The 17,072-nt window shown below is 40.3% G+C and overlaps 1 protein-coding gene across 2 annotated transcripts in view; it reads right to left on the bottom strand.

Annotated features, from left to right (window-relative positions):
* Window positions 1-13,110, bottom strand: part of LOC124194215 (tyrosine-protein phosphatase 99A-like) — a 53,986-nt gene extending 40,876 nt beyond the window's left edge. The window contains exons 1-4 of one of the 2 annotated variants that reach the window (XM_046588290.1): window positions 13,010-13,110; window positions 12,658-12,826; window positions 12,271-12,385; window positions 3,777-3,904 (exon numbers count right to left, since the gene is read on the bottom strand). In XM_046588290.1, the coding sequence (XP_046444246.1) occupies window positions 3,777-3,873 (97 nt within the window). In that variant the 5' untranslated portion in view covers window positions 3,874-3,904; window positions 12,271-12,385; window positions 12,658-12,826; window positions 13,010-13,110. Of the gene's footprint in view, window positions 1-3,776; window positions 3,905-5,002; window positions 5,653-12,270; window positions 12,386-12,657; window positions 12,827-13,009 lie in introns of those variants that run through there. The other variant, XM_046588291.1, reaches the window with a different exon arrangement.
* Between the last annotated feature and the right edge of the window lie 3,962 nt (window positions 13,111-17,072).

Below are 17,072 nucleotides of genomic sequence, written 5' to 3'. Positions count from 1 at the left end.
AAAAGGAAAAGAAAAAGGAACAATCATTCGGATGATCGGGCAACGAAAAAAAAAGAAGAAGAGAAATAGTAAGTCAAGGCAATATAAGAAAGCTGTACAGTCTGCTGACACCCAATATACCCCCGTCTAACCGAAATACGTGCACTAATTCAATCAAGGAGAAGGGACCCCGCATGACTATCTGCACCGCAGAGAAAGAGAACAATAAGACAAAAAGAATCTAAGCCGATAGATATGCTATACATTTGCGATCAGAAAAAAGAGAAAACTGCTACTGTTAGACTTGGAATTTGGGTCTCGAGAGTGACAACTGGGGACGAAGCAGCCAAGAGGAAGAAGATATTATAGTCGGTATATGGCTAAACGAGCGTAAATAGTCGCTAATGTACCAGTCTATCCCCCCTTGAAAAAAGATATCTACCACCTAGAGCATTTTATTTTTTTATTTTTTGGGTGAAAAATGAAGAAATTTCTTTTATTCTCCATTTTTTAACCATTTTCTTCTGTGTAAAAAAAAAAAAAAAAAGATGACAAAAGACGAGTCCGGAGAACCCCCCTCTTAACCATTATTGTAAATATGGTCTAGAGTTTCGAATTTCTTCAGCTAAACTGTCCGACGGTCTCCCCCCTTTTTCTCTTTTCTTATATTCATACAGCCCAAGAATTCTATAGGTACTTTTCTTTCCACAGAAGCTAGACTTAAAGTGAGTCCACGGCTGGCCAACAAAATATTATATGACCCGTAAGGTTTCTTTTTCTCGATACCTGTTTTTCTTTTCAAACAAACAGATACATGTCCGTCCGTCCGTCTCTCTCTGTTGCTGCCCAGTTTGCTATACCTGAGCTAGTGGCGAGACTAGTCCCAAGAAAAATGGTGGTAGCTCGAAAAACTATTTTCCATCAATAGATACACACACACATAAGAAGAGGGAAAAAAGAGAAGAGAGCAAGGTGAATAATGTGTTTCAGACGAAGCGCGGATCCGCACAGTTCAGAAACGAAAGTTTCAATAGAAAAACGCGGGGGTGACGGGACAATAGAGTCTAAAAACGAGTCGACTATATATATGTAGGTTATCAGCGAGTTTTCTTTTCTTTCTTTCCAAAGAAATCCTTCAAAGCAGATAGGGAGAAAGAGATAGCTATAGACTGTAATGTGTGTGTGTAGATACGTAAAGTGTTATCAGGCCCGTTGAACAAATACACAAACATTTTCTTTCCTTGAAAAATTTTTTTTTCCGCTTCTGATACACACACAGTCATTGATAAGCGTCTTGGCCCCCGAGTTTGTTCTGTCAGAGTATTTAAGGAGAAATTCAATGAAATTTAAAAAAAAAAGCGCATCCAAAGGAGGGGGGTGCTGCCGGCGTCATGATGACCGGCCATTTCGCTGGTGCGCACTAGGCCGTGACAAAACAGAAATATATATACAACCACCCAGTATATCTCTGGCTCCTTGTCGATTCGACCATTTACGGACAAAAATATTTATAACCTCCTTTAAGAGGGGCTATATGCGCAATCCAACAGTTTGAGATTAGAGAGAGCTCATTCGATACTTGTGGGTGCGCACACACGGCCGCAATGTTTGTCTTTGGCGATAACAGAGAAACCCCCCCAGACGCCAAAGAAGAAACGTAATAATATAAGGAGAAAAATAACAATTTTTTCTCTCTCAAGACTCGCATTGAGTCTTTTTTCCCCTCTCCAGAGACTCAAGATACATGTAAGAAACGTAAACCTTAAAGAGGGAAGGGGGGTGAGCTCATGTATAGGTTTCACTGGAATATTACTAATACTCTCTGTAGGCTCCTAACCACAGTAGGAGCCTCTGTGTGTTACTCATCTTATAACTAACCCCAGATTTTTTTCTGAGGGAGAACTCCGATGGGAAACGAAAAGATGGGGGAGTATATATCCGACTAGACCGGCCATCGGTATATATACGTGTAGAAAAATGTGTTTTTATTTTTCCCGAGAAAAAGAAATAAAATCAATATCATTTCAAGTTATTTTTCACCATATCACTCGACTGGGGGAGAGAGCTCTGCTTTCGCTTATCTTTTCCCATCGCAATACATACACACGAGGGGGAGTCCATCCTACACGGACGGACTAGTGTGTCAATAACGGACGGCCGAGCGGACACAAGGCAACGTTCGTCATCGTTTCTACACACGTATACACGTCTAAACTGGATGAAATTCAATTTTCTAGCTCTTTCTTGCCGGTCCTTGTTTTTTCTTTTTCTTTCTCTCTTCATCTTATTTCCCTGGCTGTTGCAGATCTCTACTCTCCGAACTCACAGCCTGCATCTACCGGATTGAATTCAATCTTTGAAATAGATGACAGAAGCCCTCGCCAATCGCTTGGCTGCTCCCGTAGTGGAGTCGCTTCGACGTGTTAGATACAAAAAAAAAATTTCTCTCTATAAAACTTTTTTTCATTTCACTAAAGTGGAAGGGGCAGAGTGTTGGGGCCTGTTCTTCTTCAGTCCCGCCACATTAGGCCGGATCAAGGTCCGTCGAGTGGCACTTCTAGAGGCCGCTCCATCGCTGAATATACACTCAAAAAGAGAGCCAGCCAGCAGAGAGAAGCTTTAGGAGCTTTAGATACAAACTAAAACGTTTTCAGAAAAAAAAAAAAATGAAAAGGAAAAAAGTAGAACTTTTTTCTCTTTTCACGAACGAAGAAAAGTCGCAAAAGGATTCCGAGGAATTTTTTCTTCCGGTTTGATGACACAAGACCATGGCCGGGGCGTTAGGTGGGGCGCGATAATGCCAATAGAGTAAAGAAGCCGGATTTTTCTTTTTTGGGGGGGACGACTATTCCGATCGTGTTTTATGCCATCCGCACATACACAACAAACAAGATGATGAAGTAGTCTGCTGCCTGCCTGCCTCAGGGCTACGATAATACTTTTTTTTTTTTAAAGTTCCACATTTTATTTTGGGGAGATGTTCTTCACCTACATATTTCTCTCCCTCCCGTTTGTTTTTATTTTTTCCAACCGTGACTCACGGAATAAAGTCATGAAAAAGGGCGGGTGGGGCTCGACTATATAATTGCGCAACTCCGGGTGCCCCCTCTCATCCAAACACTCGGCCACACCAAAGTTTTGTTTTTCTTTTTCACTGGTGGTCGAATTATATCCATACAACACGACGACGCATAAATGATCCAAAAATAAAAAGAAGGGGGAAAAATGAAAAGAGGGTAGAGGCTAATTATTCCATCAATTTCTTTTCGTTCCCCGGAGGAATCGTACGACGCGTCGGCACGGCCGCCGCCGCCGCCGCCAACGTTCCAACTCTTGATCATTTGCATTCGAACGAAACCATCATCGGGAAAAGTCGTTTGGGTGTGTATGGGACCCCCCCTTTCCAGATCCCCCCGTTTCTGTTCCAACTATGCGGATGACTGTGTCTTGTCTCTATGTCTATGCGCTTTATAATGACATGTAGATTCACTTATTCAAATCCATCATGAGTGTGTGTGCCAGCGCTCAAACTTCCTACCGCGCTATTGATTTTTTCCGCTCTCTTTTCGACTAGTACAACTACACCAAACGACGAGATATTCTTTAGGGATATTAACGTTCAATCGTTGGGACGTTCGACTTTCCCAGTTGAGAGGAGACCGAGTGCGTACACAGTTACAACCCACGCAGTGAGAAAAATTACCGCGGCGGAAGATAAAAAGAAAGACACAGAGAAAGAGAAAACAAATCAAATGAAATAAGAAAGAAGAGTGGAGAGGATTGTCTGTGGGACTTACCGAAGATGTTGGCGCCGACGGACGAGATCAAGTGGCTCGCGAGAATCAACGCCAGGGCCGGCAGCATGAGCGTCATCTTGAGCTGGCACTTCATCATGGCTGTTGAATCTATTCAGAGCGGGCGGAATCTAAACAAAAAGAAAAAAAGACAAAAAAGAATTTATAAGATAAAGCGAAAAGAGCCTGAGAAAATCCGATATTTAATGACCGAGTGACTGGAAAAAACGCTGCTGACTGCGAAGAGTCAAAAAGAAACAGAATCTGACTCTTTTTAAATTAAATGATACACACACACAGAAAGGGCTTTTCCTTTCCATCCGTCAAGAACGAGAGTGGATGGAAAATAAAGAAAAGAAGTCTCGGGAAAATTAGATTTTCTTTTTTTTAATAAAAAAGAAACTTTTTTTTTTATTTAAAAGGGACGGCACTTTTGGGGGTCAGTAATTCATTCAAAAAGTACAAATTTCTATACAAGGAGGAGGTGTGTGTGTGTAGAGACTGACGCGTGTTCGTTTTTTCCGTTTGTTTTGAAAGGGAATTTGTTGTTTCCTCTTGCGTGTCAATGGGAAATAAATGGCCGTTGCGCTTTTTTGGACAGCGCCAACACCCGGGCTGGGCACCGGGGCCCCGATGTGGGACACTCGGAGATGAGCGCAAAGATCTGATGGTTATCTGATCGCAACCCCTCGACAAAAGGACTTGACAAAACGGAAAAAATAGGAAATGTGGGCCGGACAAATATTCTTCACGACGTGTCACACGCACAGCACAGAGTCGAAGACGAAGATGAATAAACACCGGTCAGATACAAATCGTCGTCACCAACAACAACAACAGCCCCCCTCCCTATAGCGAGTTCGACAACAGCAACAACAGGTATATAACAACCAAACCTCATTGGTATTCTAGAGAAACACTGTAAAACTTGCTCGCCGATATTCTTCTTCTTCTTCTTTTGTTTTCTTCTGTCTTTGATTGTTTGACGGGCCAACACTAAAAAGAAAAAAAAAACAATTTCTCTTTTCTTTCTTCCACCCGAAATTCCGGAATGAATGGATGGAAAAAAATTGAAAAAAACACGCGAAACATTTATTAATCAGCTGCGAGTGTGGGAGAAGATATTTGAAACGCCGATGGTGGTGGTTATGGGCGCCCAAAGCACTTAAGAGATTTGCCATTATGTTAACCTTTCACTTTCACGAGCTGTTTCTTCTTTTGTTTTTTACCTTTGAAGGATTTTCGGGGTGTTGCTCCTCCTCGGTCGCTTTTTTCGTGAATGATGATGGGATGGGCCTTCGACGTTCAACTTGTCGCCTCTTTCCAACTCTCCTTATGGAGATTTTTTCATAAAAGCATCACGACTGGGCCGTTGAACAACAACTAATCGTCGATCTCTTTCAGCTTTGAACGTATCAAAATCAAAAAAAGAAACACAACAGAAAAACACCAAAATTTCCCTTTTTTGTTCTTCTTCTTCTTCTGGGCCTCTCAATCGAATCGAGCGGCCACGCGTCGGCCACTTGGCTCACGATCGCAATCCACGATCATGATTTTCACTTGGGCTTGTTCACTATCAAATCAATTTGTAAACCGAACGACAAATTGATCCAAAATAAAACAGTCCGCACAATTTATCCGATCAACAACAAAAAAACAACTGGCAGGTTAAATAAAAGCCAAAAGAAACTAAAATTTCCCAATTATCTCGATATAAAACCGAAATCAAAATTGGGATCAAAAGAAACTGGTCGTCTTGCGATTAACACTTGAAAGATGAAACAAACGCAAAACGCCGAAACAATTTCGATATAAAAGAGAGCGAAAGAGAGACACAATCCGGCGTGTGTTATCAGTACGACGGCAGGTCGAGAACTGAAGGCTTCCACCGCTCTACCCGTAGCTTTTACGCCACACACAAGACACATGGCATAGGGAAAAAAGGAGGGGAAGTGGGAGGAGCTCTCTAGTAAAAAAAAAAAAAAAAAAAACAAATTCTCCGTAGGGTTTCCACCACGCGTCTAGATGATGGGCCAGCAGCAGAGCTATATGGTCCTCAATTTTTATTTTTTTCGGGAATATGGGGGTTGAAAAAAAAAGGGACCGCAACCCAAAAGTGTAAAAACGCGTTGTAACCCCGTGGAGTATCGCTTCTGCTTTTGCTACCATTTCCATCGAGGTGTCTCTCGCTCGACACACACACAAAAAGGTATAGCTAGAAAAACAAGAGCCTCTTTCTTTCTTTTTTCTAAGGGGTTGTATATCTTTTTTTCGTTCAAAAGACAGCACGACTCCGAGGAGGACTCGAGCTCAGTAGGTGGCGGTTTATTTATTTATTTTTTTTGCTCTCGGTTTGTTTCACCTCCTTCTTCTTCTTGTTGTTGTTGTCGTAAGGAATTCGGTTACGACAACACAATTTTCTGCCAAAAACCAGAAAAAGAGAGAGAGAAAATGGAGTTGCGGCCGCAACAACTCGTGCCCAAAACGTGCCGTACTATTTTTCTACTATTGTTCTATTTTTATTTTATTTCATTTTTTTTTTTGAAACGTTATAAATAAGGTGTTCAAAAGTGCATGAGGTTTTATTGGTCAAAACAGGAGAACGGTGGGCTGCTCAACTTTGTGTCACGTTGGCTGGTTCCGTTGGCTGAGTGTGTAACCAGAGATCGGGATTAAGTTCGGCCAGTTGTGTGTTTCACGGGCCGGAAATTCCTTCGATAATACCTTGGGTCCGTCCAGCACACACACACAAAGAATGGACGGGAGAAGGGGGAGGGAGGTTTACCGTTTACTTATAAGTGGCCCTGCGTTGTTGGTAGTTTGAGACTTTGTCAACCGTCTCTTTTTACATGGCGTGATCTTTTTTTCCTTTTCTTTTTTCTTTTTCTTGTCGGTTCGTGTGTTTTTCAACACCTCCGTTCTACACCCACTTCACTTGTTGCAGCTCGGTTAAATGCATTAGTAGCCTACCCCAATTTATAACAAATACGTGTCGGGACTGCACTCAATCGACTCGAATTACACACCGAGGGGGTTCGTCACCAAAGTTTTCCAGGAATGAAGTCGATTTGACACGACTCATTCCCAAAACCAGGGAAAATACAATTACAATTACATTAAGATTACGTTTGAATTAGGCGAGCATTTTGTTTTCTAAAAATTGTTATAATTATTGTTATAACTTAACAAATGACCATGGCTAAAAAAATTAGACAGGGTTTGGTAACGAACAATCAAATTACAGGAAGGTTACAAATTTCAAAAGTTAGTTTAATTAGTCCCAAGTTTTCTCCAGAAATTTTTTTTACCAAAAGGTAAGAGTTTTGAGTTGCAAGGAGTTTTGAAGTACAAACTTTTTCTTTCTCAATCATTTTAAGCAAAAATCTGTCATTAAGAAAAAGACAAAAAGCTTTTTGACACCCCTTGAATTGCACCTTCCATCAATTTCAAATGAATTTCTTTTTTACGTTTCACCATTTGAATTAACCGCCGCTCGCAATGTAATAAAAATTATCTGTAGGGCCTATAGTTGATCAAATTGCCAACATTATCCAATTAACGTGCAGGTCGTACTATTTAAATTTGTGTTCTCCAATAAAGCCAATTTGCGAAAAAAAGAAAAAAAAAAAGAAAAATGAAAATTGAAGCAGTAGAAAATCGGTGAGAAATCAAATAAATTCAGCCATCGGTGCGGCGCTGACCCTTTGTAATCAAAAGGGCTTCTCCCACCGCAATTCATCTCTATTCAAATATCGCGTACACACACACACACACACGTATAGAATATAATAGCTCGCCGCCATTCCTTTATTTGTCGAATCTAATTTGAATATGCCGTATTTACACAGGGACACCGCCAGCGTGTGTGTGTGTGTGTACATATACTTGCGGCTCGGTCGTGTAATGCAACACGAAGAAACGGAGGAGGACATATGAGGCTATTTATCCCAGTGTCATATTGCACTTTACACGGCACAACCAAAATAAAAAGGAAATCCTTCCATGTGAATGGAGAAAAGGAAAAAAAAAGTGGTGAACTCTCTTCCCGTAAGGAGAGATTGTGTGCAGCTGCGAACGCGTCTATAGAACCTACACACGCATAACAAACAGATAGACGACACAGAACATTTCAAACAAAAAAAAAAAGGGAAAGAAAAAATGAGGGGTAGAAGAAGGAAGAGCTCAGTTGTCGTGTCGACAAGCGTTTTTCGAGTGTCAGACTTCACTCCTTTTTGTCAAATGTCTACAGCTATGCAAAAGAACCCTTTTGAATCCTTCCATTCATCCGCACCTATCCGTCCCTCCCACTTTTTTTTTTTAAACGGCGTGAATTTGTGCTCGGTCGTACATATCAAATAATATCAGGAAGGGGGGTACCCACCTACTTCTTCTTCAGCATTCACACAATTGTCATCCCCGCACTCACACTACACATTTCTTATTATACATTTCCCCTTTACCCTCGAGCTCTGCTCTGCTCTCTCTGTCGTGTTGACATCGACGTGTGAATCGAGCACAATAGGGCGTGTCACAATCGCGGAGAAAGAAAAAAAGATCCTGCGATGACATCAAAGGGAACGAGGAGCAGCAGCAGCAGCAGCTAGAGGAATTGAGAAGTGCAAAGTTGGTCGAAGAACACAAGAAGCTCCTGTGTGTGGATAGATATATTTTGACTGTTATAGTTATGCGCTGTTGTGCGGGGGAAAAAAGAAAAAGGATAGAGGGGAAACTCCACCCGACCATGTCGCATTTGATGCCCATCAAACGCTTTGACTTTGAAATAGAGAGAGATATAAATTCGTCGCTAGATACATGTATACGTGTGGGAGCCAGAGAAATTGGACCATGAGAAAGTAATGCAGCTGCTGGAGAGACTGGTGATGTGTGTGTGCATCATCTTTCCAGCGTTTCGGTTGTCTTGATGAGCTTTACAGCAAATCTTTTAGATGATGCGCACAACGAGATTCCTAACCGGCTTTGCGCGGTTAAGAGCTCGGCGCGGCCTCAGCAGCAGCAGCGGGAGCGGAAGGCAATCTACCGCAATCATTTTTAGATCCCAAAAAGGAGCCATTCACGGATAAAGACACACACACACAACCGCTCACGCAGAGCTCAACGCTTATATCAACTCGCTCTGTGGTGTTCAACGTCGGCCGCATTTATACGTAATGTTTAGACGGTGTATAACTTATACATATACGTAGTAGCCTATATTTCTTTGATCTCCCCACGAGCCGGCCAGCACGCGCGCGGGCTATGGATGTGAGCGCGTCTGAAACAATAATATACGAAAAATGCAACCGAGACGGAATTATTAAAAAGAATAAATATGTTGGGCGCCGCCCACAAAGAATGTGTGCGTCCTATCATCTAGATTTGGCTTTGACGGGCACCACATCGTCGCTGGTGCTGGCCGGGTATTATTATAGCTAGATAGACTAGATAGAAAGTCGGGCGAGATTGTCGGCGTTGTCAAGGCGACCGAAAGAGCGCGGACAACGAGATATAGAAAGCCAGGGAGGGGGGAAATGAACAAATCATCAAGACACGCAATGAAACCGGAAGTGCTAGATCCCCCCCCCCCCAAAAAAAAAACCAACTGGAAGCAACAGCAGACGAGAGAGAGAGAGAACAATGATGAATACGTAAGTTTAGAAAGATCAATTAAAACGTTGAAATCTTGGAAAAGTATATACATCTTCGCCGGACGGTGAGACTCTCTTCCATTAGCGCTCAACATCAGAGACGGAGAGATTTCTATCTCTAACTTATTTAACTGGCCAGGGTAAAGTTGCTGGCTACAGAGGCTCCATCACTTCCGATTCATTGTTCTTTCCGGTATATATGTACCATCCAAAGGGTGTGTACAGCAGTCATCGAAATGTAACACAAGCTAAAAGTGTCCCGTAGCATATGAGAGTAGAGAGAGTACATGTTGTACCGGTCGTGAATATTGATCGCTCAGTTGGCTGGCCCTCGACTTCTATGAACCTTTTTCGATTAAATCCAGCCAAAGTACAGAGAGAGAGAGAGAGAGGGAGAGAGAGTGGGGGTCGAAATAGAAAAGTCCGTTGCTGCTCTCGTTAAAAATTTTGCCATGGATTTTTCACGTTATAGTCCCAGATTCAACTTGTGTGCGCCTTGTGCATTTCCCCGAACATTTTCTAGCCAACGCTACCCAAATCCAGCGCAGCAAGAAATATATATAAATGTATAGTATACGTCTTTCATTCTTTTATTTTCCATCCCCTTCCATCCGCATCCGAGCTTGCGGAAAAGCCATTCTGATGATTCGGTTTGTTGTTGTTTGCTTTTGTCATTGCTGGGAAGAGATCCAACTCCGGGGCTCTCTTATTATTGGCTCTACGCAACGTACGTATATATTTTTATAAATAAATATGTATATACCATATTTTTTTCCAATTCTATTTTCTGCGTTGTCTGTAGAATTTTTCTTTTTCTCCTTTTTTCATACGGAAAACGTATGAATTCTGATTTGATTTCGCGATACATCAGCGCGGGAGGGAAAAGAAAAAGAAGAAATATCTGTAAATATAAGACGACGTGGCTTCTGGCCGAAGGGCTGCCAGAATAAAAAAGAGAAAAATCAACCGGCGACATATCATATCCATTGGGTGGGAGTGGGGGGAGGAAGTTTTTGTCGGTTCAGTCAACCAAACGGTTCGACCCGTTGATACTACACGATCGGAGAAGCGGTGTATATAGCAGAGCACAAACGGATGAAGGGAGAGACCGAGAGGAATTCAACCGAAAAGAGACGACGAGTCGGACTTTTTTTGAGAGAAAACCTACCCGATGATCAGGTCTCCATATAGTTGATTCAAATTGAAAAATGTATATACACACACACACACAGAGGGGAGAGATATAGTCTGAAGAATCTGTATGACGACTAGACGACAACAAGAGCTATGCCAGAATTCTCTACTCGAGATGAAATTGAAAATAGTCGCCGTCTTTTCTTATGCGTATAGGTCGATCTTGTGCATATACACTCTACTTCACCGTATACTACACATTGTGTAGAGATGGAAAGAAACCAATAGATGCGAGCGCATCAGCGAGCCCGCGAGAGAGAGAGCTCTAGAATCGATTATGGGGTCCGAGCTAGATAGAGAGAGAGAGCCGCCGCCGATCTCTTGGAAGCCCATCGGCGCGGAAAAGAAAATGAAAAGCTCGGCGGAGATGGGTGGGGGCCGGTCGGACAAGAGGCCGGTGCGCCACGGAATCAGATGAAGAAGAAACAGCAGAGTAAAAAAAGAAGCTGAAGCGTCGACTATGTGTGCAGCAGCACTATATAATATAAGAAGAGTGGGAAAGATCAATCTCTTTTGCCCTGTATAAAAAGAGTGAGTAATGGGAAAGCTGCAGCACAGCAATAGTCTCCACCCGCCGTATACAAGATACACACACTCCATATACAATGATTCGTTTTCCGGCAGTCTGATGGTGTTCATCATCATCAGATTGATCTAGGCCTATATATCGTCGGCCTCTTTTATTTTTATTTTTTTTGTGTGTTTCCTGTTTTGTTTTGACTGTCTGTCTGTTGATGTTTTCCTTCGCTTTTATTGATAGCGCCCTGTGTTTTGATAGGCCCTATTAGAGAGAGTTGGTGGTCCCTTCGTATCCTATAAGAGTGGCAACGGACTTTTGGCGCGGAGGACTCGGGTTGTAACTCACGCTATTGACTCGATCTGTTGATGAAGTGATGAGGGGAATCGGAGAAAAGGGGCCCTTGTGTAATACTCACTTCTAATTATATGGCCCTTCCGTATAAAGCGCAGCAGCTATATACAACTCGAGCGCGCATTTATGTCGAGATCGGGCCAAACTTTTACATATAATTCCGATTGCTGCCGCTCGGATTCGATGATCCATCACCGCGGCAGCTCAAATAAAAAAAAATTGTCGTCGCCTGGAAACGGGTGCCCTAACTCTTCTCTTTCACCAGCGGTGTAAATTTAAAAACGGCGCGCGCATAGCAACCATTGGGGGAAAAAACAAAAATCGGTTGGCATAGACGCGCTGAATCAAAGAGCAAAGTTAATGCGAGATATGCAAATTGAAAGAGGATAAATAAAAAATTGCCAATCAATCGTCGCTGTCATGCAACTGAACTCATTATGCCAAGTTGGGTTTAAGGGCGTCTCCTTTGGTCATCAAAATTTCCAGTTGCACTTGGCTTGAAGTGTTCAAGTTCAAATATTTTCAAATGAGATGGTTTTCTACCCAAAGAAAAAGTTGTGAGGTACAAAACAAAACAAGCCTGATCTGCAGTCGTTCGACAAATGAGCAACCACTTCCATTGCTTAATATTTAATGAACCCTAACCCGAGTAAACAAAAACGGCCAGAATAAACAGTTCCAGACAATGACGTAGCTCAGGAATAATCGTATTCCGTACTACGTAACGATTTAAATTCAAAGCCACCAAATAGTCAAAAAGGAAGAATGGAGTAAACATTTTTCCTACCTTGAAGCCTGGGAGAATACGGCCAGGCATCCCCCACAAGCGCTCCATCCTCAGTATAGTTGACTCCACCAGGCGGGGTAGGGAAAAAGGGGTCCTCTTTAAGTGTTAATTCAACCTGTTTCAAGTTTAAATAATTTGTTATTTGATTGTTTACTCAAAGAAAAATTGTGAGGTACAAAACAAAAACAAGCCTGATCTGCAGTCGTTAACAAAGGAGTAAAATCAACCCAGATCAAACCTAAGTGAGTCAACAAAAATGGCAAAAGGAAACATTCACAGTCAACGGCAAAGCTCTGGAATAATCGTACTCCGTACTATATGTCACGATTAACAATCAAACCACACCAAATAGTCAAAAAGGGAGAACAGAGATCAATTTTGTCCTACCTTTATGCCTGGGAAATACAGCAAGGCATCCACAAGCACCACAAGTGCTTCATCCAAAGAAAAGTTGAATGACGGAAAATGGGCGTCTTCGTGAATACCCCCACATTCACATGGAAGTACACGAGGACAGAGTTTTTCCAATCAAACTGGATGTCTGGATGCTGTTTATCTAAATAAAAAATTCCAAAAATGGGTTACGAAAAATTATTGACAGAAACAACAGGCAAGAAAAAGGTGAAAACGAAACAGTGATTAAACACTCATTGTTAATAAACAGGAGAATTTGAGAAATCATTATGAATTTATGATACCTAGCAGGTCACAGATAATTAAAAGCAACGAAAATCATTACCCAAGAAATGACTGAAGAGATTGCTGCTGATGGCAGGTCAATACCAGCAAAAGCAAAACTTGCATATCATGTTGTAATGATGGCTGGTTCAGGTCTCCAATCTGTACAAAGGAGAAGCCAAGAAGTTTATTACCTAGTGTAAACAATCTGGGAATCTGCCATGCCATGCCTTAACAAGGGGCTTACATGATAAAATGCCAGTCAGGAAATAATATTTCACATATTTGTAACAGGTTTAATCTCTTCTATCTAATAAGCTCCCACAATCATTCTGTCTGTATTCTTAGTTTTACCCGCCAATATTTACCCGCCAAACAGCATGGAATGGAGAGTGTGGAGAGCTACGACACCAGAGTTTGCATTACACGATCACGTTTTTAAACCTTTAATAGTTGTGCTTTTCATCGTTCAGCCACGTACGTTTTAACAAAAGTTATCGTTCCTTTTCTACATCTTAATAAACTTCAGCTAATAAACACTCACTTACTTACTAAACAGTAAACTCGTCTCTTTTTCGAAACTGTGTAACAATGAAAGATGAAACAAGCGAAAGAAGACCTGCAGACGACACTATTATTCAGATTTCAGACTAATTAGCCAGAGTTAAGATATCGATAGTAATTATAAATCGACCTGAAAATGGTGATAAAAAAATCGAATGATCAAAGTTGATTTCTCTCCCGCACTTGACATCCGCTGAACAGATTAGGATTATTTTATCCAATAGTTCGTCTCAAAAAGTTTCAACTGGGGTAACTAATTAACTATATCCAGTTGGGTTTATGAGCGTACATTGGAATTCTATTTTGGTTCGCTTTACTTTTATACACGCTAGTTCGAGAGCGGTATACTGTGGTCCATTTCGATAATTTTATGTATTCATAGGAATTAACAAACGATAACTGATGACATTAGGTTTTCAAAAAATGAACTTTATTCGAAGTCTTCTCATTTATCATATTTGGCATTAAAATTAAGTATACCCACTGTGACATACAGCAATCGCCCATCCCTACCTTCTATTCTTTTACCATCCAATGTTGTGAACAGCTTTGTTTTAATTCAGGGCTATGCCCTGTTAAATGTACGATATGATCTCAGATAATTCACGAAGAGGAAACAAACACTACAATGTAACAACCCAAGTTCTGTTATTTCCTTTTCTTTCTTGAATATAATGAGACATTTAATCCATCTTAAACATAAAACAGATCAGTATGTACCCGCCGTCTAACATAATAGCTGTTGCAATTCTCAGAAGAATTGTGCAATCACTTGTGGAAATTTAAAAGATGATGGACAAATCAAATTGTACAATTCTACGCAATACACTGGGTTTGTCATTGCTCATTTAGTGAAACATTCAAAACTACACAATTTATAAAGTTGTATTTGAAAGATTTCCTTTAGACTCGTTTCTTCAGTTAGAATCATAAGTTTTCAAAAATGACTCATACCTAGTCCTCGAACCCGAATTCCATACTCTAAGTTAATTTCCTTCTTTTTTTGCGAAACTGTGAAACACATCATACTGTACCTATGACTGTGATGGGTCATGGGTGCAACCGTGAAAGTGAAACAATCTAAAAGCAGACGACACTAATATTCTATTTAGCCATACTTAAGAATTAAGATTTCGATATAAATTATTAAAAATCGACTCCCCTTAATCCAAACTGATCAAACATGATAAAAACGTTTTTTCTTATGTCTGAACGGATCGAGATTATTTTAGTATTTAACTTTATATTGATTTGTCTCACCAAGTTACATTGTGCAAAGTCAACAAAAAGCGACAAAAAGGCTGCTCGTTTTGAAAGATCAGGTATATCAAGATTGGATGCGGTAATTTATAGCACATTATTCCGTGATAAGTAATCTCAGCATCATTCCGATTATCTGAACTTATGAAGTCCGGGCAGCTAGCCACTTGACCATTTTACAGAAATTTAGCCCTTAGTACCTAATCTCGCGTCCCCGCATTAGTGAACAGCATTTAAATTATTGCATCACATGTTATGCGTTTATTGGAAAACGACTAAGCAAATCATGTAGTGCAACGAGGCATAATTGAATAATCACTGCTCACCAACTCTCATTATGCGAAGTGTCAAATAAAACTCAATGTGAAGCTGCATCATCTAAAAATGATTATAAAATTCAAAACATTCGTTTATTGACCCCACAGCTAACTCGGCATAACACCTGCTTTCCATTATCCCTACGCATTTATGTCTTTAATTAGTTATCGGTAACATCTTTCGAAAATTCGGCCAAACATTCATTGATAAAATATGAAAAAAATCAAGCTCTGCCATCAAGTAACTGAACTATTTACATCGTTTTATAGTCTTACTTCTATTACGACGCGCTTTATCTCCGCTTTATCTTACACTTGAGCACGCGTGATTCTTCTTCTTTTCCTGATATGATTATTTCTCAGCCCACATCAAGTGATTGAGTGTGAATGATAACAATTTAGATACTAAGATAATGAACTTTGTGTTAATTGACTTGACCTATCATGTTGTTAGACTAGATTCAGGAGAAGTTGTTGCGTCAGTCATTTGAGTCTTACCTTGTTGGCGCCGATTTGTCATCAGATATTACGAACGAATTAGCTTTAAGTTTCATAGTTATGCAACCACAATAAGGATGCAAGTTGTCATGAGAAAAGTGGTCAAGTAAAGATTACACAGAATGTAATGTCTTATAATGTAATTTCCAAATTTCTCAATGAGCAACTGTCTATTCAAGTAAATTAAAGAAAATAGAAATTTAAGTACTGATGAATCGCGTTACCACCAATGGTAAAAGAACTTAAATTGTTATGTCAGCTACTGTCTCTTTAAATTAAAATTTACAAAAATCATAATGTAGTTTTTTGCAGCATTTTGGATTATTCACTGCTCATTTGTGCAAAGCGTTAAATGAAGCCCAACGAAGTTGTTCTAAAAACTTTAATGAATGCATTTACCCATGGCCTTATGGCTAACCATGCAACCCAAGGTTAACAGCCACTTTCTGTTTTCTCTTCACAAATCGCAATATATATTGGTTTATACATTTTTTAAAATAACCATCCTTTCTAAAATTCGATCAGGTGATTCGGATGCCAAGTAAAAATTTAAAACAAACAATTGTTCCTCTTATTTAACTGAAGTAATTATATCCAGTTGGGTTTATGGGCGTACATTTGAATTCTATTTTGACTCGCATTATGTTTTAGACGCAAGTTCGAGAGCGATATACTGTCGTCCATTTCGGAAATTTTATGCATTCCCAGGAATTATTGAACGATAATTGGTGATGTTAGGTTTTTCAGTAAATGAACTTTATTCAATGTCATGTCACTTATCATAATTGGCGACCTAATTAAGTTTACCCACAGTCACGTACAGCAATCGCCCATCCCTACTTTCTACTATTTTACCATCCAATGTTATGAACAGCTTCGTTTTAATTCAGGGCGGTGGCCTTTTGAAAGTTCGAAATGTGCTCAGAAGAATGAATGAATATTCAAGAGTATTCTCATCGCTGAATAAGAACTCAATATTTAGTAAATCAAAGTGATGTTGATTGATGTGTATTGCCGTGTTCCTTTCATGAGTCATGATCATGATTTTGAGCCATGATTAACATTAATACATTAAGAAAAAAAACGATCAATCAGTTGGACATGATACCTGTTGCAATGCATTGAAGGATTATGCAATCACCTGAAGAAATTTAAAAGATGATGGACAAACCAAATCGTACAATTCTACGCAATACACTTGACGAATCATTGCTCATTTAGTAAAACATTCAAAACTACTCAATTTATAAAGTTGCATTTGAAATAATTCCTTTAAACTCGTTTCTTCAATTAGAATCATATGTTTTCTAGATGACTTATATGTACTCCCCGAAACCAAATGTTGATTACTTCCGACGCAAAGTTCGGAAAATTCACGCAAATAAAATTGCAATTATGCAACAAAATCGACAGTCCACCAGCAGCTGCTACACAGACCGAAGATACAATTTGCGAGCCGCATGCCATTCTGCCGCGGTTTATTTC

This window comes from Daphnia pulex, chromosome 5, assembly GCF_021134715.1.
Source record: "Daphnia pulex isolate KAP4 chromosome 5, ASM2113471v1".
Lineage (NCBI taxonomy): Eukaryota > Metazoa > Arthropoda > Branchiopoda > Diplostraca > Daphniidae > Daphnia > Daphnia pulex.
Note: the sequence above shows the minus strand (reverse complement) of the source record. Positions and strands in the feature narration are given on the sequence as shown.